Source organism: Glycine soja, chromosome 4 (genome assembly GCF_004193775.1).
Source record: "Glycine soja cultivar W05 chromosome 4, ASM419377v2, whole genome shotgun sequence".
NCBI classification, from domain to species: domain Eukaryota; kingdom Viridiplantae; phylum Streptophyta; class Magnoliopsida; order Fabales; family Fabaceae; genus Glycine; species Glycine soja.
Window position 1 is genome coordinate 4,975,984 of NC_041005.1, and position 5,057 is coordinate 4,981,040.

A 5,057-nucleotide genomic window follows, 5' to 3' on the forward strand; every position below is an offset into this window, starting at 1 on the left:
TATTATCTATCATATTCATACTTCTCTCTTTTTATCATATCATATATATTATTTATTATACATATAATTTTCTTTCTCTCTCACTAGGTATCATTATTTAGAATAGAAGTGTCCACTAATTAATCAATCATTATTTTTAAAGATATATTTTTACTATTTGAGCAGTGATGTGTTGACCAAGACTCCGTGGTCATGACACCATTTGACAATTAAAATTTTGTCTGGATGGAAAATAATAAAAATAAATTAAATAAAAAGAATTAAAATGAAAGAGAAATACTAAAAAAAATTATATAAATTTTCTATACCAATTAAAAAGTTAGATTTAATCCAAAAATATTAAACTTTTCACTCGATTTTTAAATCTTTTTAAATTATAAAGATTTATTTAATTTTTGTAAAAACTAAAACAAAAAAAATAAATAGATAACCAACTCTTCTCTCCCTCTCAGGCCTCTCCCTCCCCGGCCCCATTTTTCTCACTTGAAGGGGTGGATTCTTTTTTTAGGTCTCACAAAGAAATAATCTCCCTTTTCTGTGTTTTCTTTGCCTCTATTTTTACACCAATTAATCAAAACATTGTGCAACTGTGCAAGAGTCATTATATCTCACATTTTAAAGAAATTAACATAGTAATTTCTTATCATTTTTCTGTAACTTGTTCATTGAATTCATATCTTCATTTCCTGTGTTTTAAAATTCTCTAGTTTGGATGGAATATTTGAGGTGGGTGGGAATCACAGCTTCGTTTCATAATAATTGCAAGTATCACTTTCTCCAGTTTTGGGGGTTGCCTGCATAGTAAGGAGTGTAAAGAAATGTTTTGGTATTTGTGATTTAGACTGCATATGGAGATCATGCAACCAAAACGTTGGATTTCAGCAACGATGGAGAAGATCAAAATACATATTAACATTATATGGATATTAAAGCGAAGCGAACAAAGTTTAAATAGGTCTTGTTGGGATAAATTACTATCTTCATAAACACTTATAATAACAAAGTTTAAATATAGAGTATAGGACTGATATGTTTGATCGATCTGAGTCACAGTTCTATCAAGCTCAACACATTTCAAGGAGTTTTTGGTCTACGTACTCTTGGTCAGGTTCAACATCTCAAGTGGGTGTCTTTTCAGAATTATGTTTTAGAAGAGTTTTGGGGCTGGTTCTTATATTATTTTTATAGATAGGTCATGTTTTTAGTCTTAAAGTTAAGTCATAGTCTTTTAAATTTAAAATTATTTTTTAAAATTCAGAATGTTCTTTTTAATTCTTCTGTATAACTCGAGTCAAATATGAAATGAAGATGATTAAACATGAAATAAAAAATTTGTGATAATTTTTTACTATTAAAATTTAATTTTATATTTTATATTTTAAAAAATACAATTCTGGTTAAAAATTATCATGTAAAAAAATTGAAATTCATTAATCACTTTAAAATTTACTTTTAACTTTTTTATTGACTTAATTTTGACAGTTTTAAACCACCAGAAAATTATATTTTAAAATATAAAATAGAAAATTAAATTATAAAAGTAAAAAATGTAAAAAATTATTAATATCTTATTTTTTGTTTGACTCATACTTTGTAGAAAGACAAGAAAAAATATTATGTGGATTATAAAGATTAAAAAAAGTAACTTAAAATTATTTTTTGATATATTTTTGTGATGCTCGTATATCTTAGTTTTCCAAAAGAAACTATACATATTTTGCATAGGATATATTATTTTTATACTAATCTTTTTTTATTATATACTGCTTAATGTGTTTGTAAAATGAAGTATAATATGTATTTATCTTAATTATTTGTTACTTCAATTTATAGGAAGTATATTGTAAGAATTAATCTATAGTGTAATAAACTGATGTGTAGTATTGTTTTTATAAAATTTACTTGTATAATAGAAATATTGTAGATGCTGCATAGATTAATAGTACTCGCTAGCTGTTATTAAATTAAAGCAAGCAAGCAAGGTGACAAAATCCATATATGTTCATCAGTGAAATACATATCTCTTAATAGTTCAGCGTTTTCCCACAGAAGTATCGTCTAGAATTCTTCCTGAGATGGCAGAAGCAAGTGCAGCTGTGAAATTAGGATCTCTTGTCAAAGAAGTAGCCATTTGTCGAACTAAAAACTGCTGGAAAGATGAGTTTTGCGCATTAATGTCAACCACTTTTGACTGGACCAAGTCAAGCGTTACAATTGGACCCTACTCCGAATAATATTCATGGCCGAGGGTGAAACTACTGCAGGGGTTTCACTTTAATTTTGCTTGATGAATTCACTGATATTTCTTCAGTTTAATGTTATTGCCCATGGTTATGCTCTCCTTCGTAAGTTGTTACCAACACACTTGGATCTTCTACACTTCTTTGCACCTAACCATTAATTAAGTCATGTGATTATTTACAAAATTAACTTGGTCTTGTGTCTTGATGCATATATAAATCTTTATCAAGACTCAATTTGATTTTATTCACAGTGAAGAGATATGATGGTACTATAGTATTACTAATTAAATTTACCTTCTTCTTCACTGGGCAGCTTGGGGCATATGAACACTTGAAGTAAGCCCTAGGAGAAGGGTTATCTCTGGTGACTTTTTGACCATATTTTCTCCACTGATATCCGTCCCTCACATACTTCAACACCCCCCAAAAAATTAAGGAACCTCAGTTAGTACTTAGCATCTGCAAATACTTACTCAAAACAGTCTAAAAAGCTATATAATTAAGCACATGCTATTGACTGAGTAATGGGACCAAATAAATTAATTTTACACATAAAAATCCGTGATGGCATATATATAATTTCCTTGCAAGGATCTAATTAAGTATATAACTCTAACTCATACTCACATATATAGAATTACTCAAACAATAACAGCAGCTAATGGATCAATCCTAAAAAATCAAATACTATATGATTTGATATTGAAGATCAAACTTACTAAGCCGGTATCAGATGCATCTGTTCGTGTAAGAACTTTGGAAACCTTTGGCTCGGTGCTATGCTTGGGCCTTTTGAATGTTTCTTCCTCAGTGATGGTGCTGCACTCAGTATAGTTGTTAATACCAAACAGATTCACACTCTCGGCCTTTCTCTTCAGTGACGGTACTGTTCCTGCTTCTTTATCAAAATTTGCGTTCCTCAGTTGGCTGAATTCATTTAAATGTTTCTGCAAAGCAACATAGTTCTCGCAAACGTGTTTCAGCGTCTCAGTTAATCTCTTGTTCTCATTACTTAAACGCCGCAACTCTTCAACCAAAACTTCTTCCTGATTACAATTTTTTTTGCATTCAAATTAGGTTATGTATGCCTTTTAGCAATTTAGCTAGTGAGATGAAAAGTAAGAAGGTTAACTAATTAATTATTATATACAATGGTTGGCGCTGAATACTAACCGCGATGTGTGGAGAGGGAATAACGTTAAGGTTGAGCGAAGTGTCGACGCACGTTGGTTCCATTCCCATGGAAGAAATTAAGGTTTGCTTCGCGATTAAGGGACAGAAGGAATGAGAGAAACTAGAATTATGGTTGGTTGAGGCCATCCAAAACAAGATTATTAATTTAAGCGAATGAGATATGGAAGGTGGCAGGTAAAATATATATATATATATATATATATATATATATATATATATATATATATAGAGAGAGAGAGAGAGAGAGAGAGAGAGAGAGAGAGAGAGAAGAGGGTGGAGACTTTTATTATTATTTGTTGCGAGGAAAGTAGGAGGAAGATGAGGCCGAGAAAACAGTCTCTTACAGCTTTGTCATTTCGAATTTGTTAATTCTTGTCCGTTCAACAATCAACCTCACCATCTTTTTTTATAACTCTTAAATAATATATACACTAATGCGGTAAAAGTTTTTTCAATTGAGAGTATTTTAATAGAAATGATATAACATGTTTATTAATTATTACATCGATCAGCTTATTTTAATGTTTTATATAACATATTACCTGTTTTATTTTTTATTTTTTATTTCTCTTCCTTTCTCCCTTTAATATATATATATATATATGCAGAAATGAAATGTATATCAACAATTTCCTTTCTAAAATAATTATTCTCCCACACTATATTTTCTCCATTGAAGATATATCTGACCTTAGGTAAAATTAAACGTGTTGAGTAATATATACTAGTGGCTATGCCTTATGACTTGGACACTTAAATGTTTGTGTAATTTCTTCCAAGCCTTTTGATGAATATCTCCTCTAGAGGGAAATGAGAAATATAAGAGAAGAAAAGGGAATTGCGGGTGTGAATGGAGTGAAAGGGAGAAATGGATTTGGAAAACTAAGAGTTGATTTTCTTTTTTAAAATAACTTTTTAACCTAATAATTTTTTATTAATATAAATTTATACAAAAAATCATATATATATATATAACAAAGATAGAAATAGGAAATAAAAAAGGTTGTGAAATAAGATAATTGATGTTTGAGTTTAATGTTTAACAATGATATTGTAAAATAATTTTATACAATCATCCAATAATAAATTATCGTTTGAATTATTTTAAAATAATTATTTTAAAATTTAAACACAACTTAGTATATATAATAAGTTATAATCAGATGATTTTATAAAAAATTTCGTGATGCCAGTATATAGTTTTTTTTCTCTTTTGATGTACATGGTTGACAAATAATCACATTTTTTTAACCATCCCGTGATAAATTCTACTTTTAGATTTGTTGAAAGAAAATCATCAATTTCTTAAATTAATCTTCGTATCTTAATATATTAGTTTGTATATGATACAATTAAAAATAAAGTGAATGATGTAATAAAGAAAAAAAAAGATAATGTTATACAAAATAGAGAAATTTATTATACTAGAGAGAGGCCGTATTATGCACAGTGAAACATGGAGAGAATAAAAAGAGAGACTAAAGTTTAAAATAGTAGTGAAAGTGGCCCGAGAGATTTTATATCAGTATAGATAAATTGTATAACTCGTTCTTCTTCTTCTTTTTTTTCCTTTTAAAACAGTGTTGGCTATATCTATTATCGATTGGATCACAAATCTGT

General features: G+C 28.7%; 1 protein-coding gene across 1 annotated transcript; it reads right to left on the minus strand.

The window, feature by feature from the left end:
- Window positions 1-1,907: 1,907 nt before the first annotated feature.
- LOC114408908 (probable WRKY transcription factor 40) lies at window positions 1,908-3,603 on the minus strand. Its single transcript, XM_028372117.1, has 4 exons — window positions 3,417-3,603; window positions 2,963-3,289; window positions 2,538-2,654; window positions 1,908-2,390 (listed from the first exon to the last, which is right to left on the minus strand). Exons 1-4 carry the CDS (start codon window positions 3,561-3,563, stop codon window positions 2,319-2,321), a joined length of 663 nt encoding a protein of 220 aa, XP_028227918.1. The 5' UTR covers window positions 3,564-3,603; the 3' UTR covers window positions 1,908-2,318.
- Between the last annotated feature and the right edge of the window lie 1,454 nt (window positions 3,604-5,057).

What these genes read in the sequence shown, in the direction of transcription:
- LOC114408908 (XM_028372117.1), bottom strand. Translation starts at nt 3,563, where the DNA reads ATGGCCTCAACCAACCATAATTCTAGTTTCTCTCATTCCTTCTGTCCC. An exon ending in TTCCCTCTCCACACATCGCG is followed by an intron (nt 3,290 to 3,416) that starts GTTAGTATTCAG and finishes AATTGTAATCAG; the next exon opens with GAAGAAGTTTTGGTTGAAGA. An exon ending in ATGCATCTGATACCGGCTTA is followed by an intron (nt 2,655 to 2,962) that starts GTAAGTTTGATC and finishes GGGGTGTTGAAG; the next exon opens with TATGTGAGGGACGGATATCA.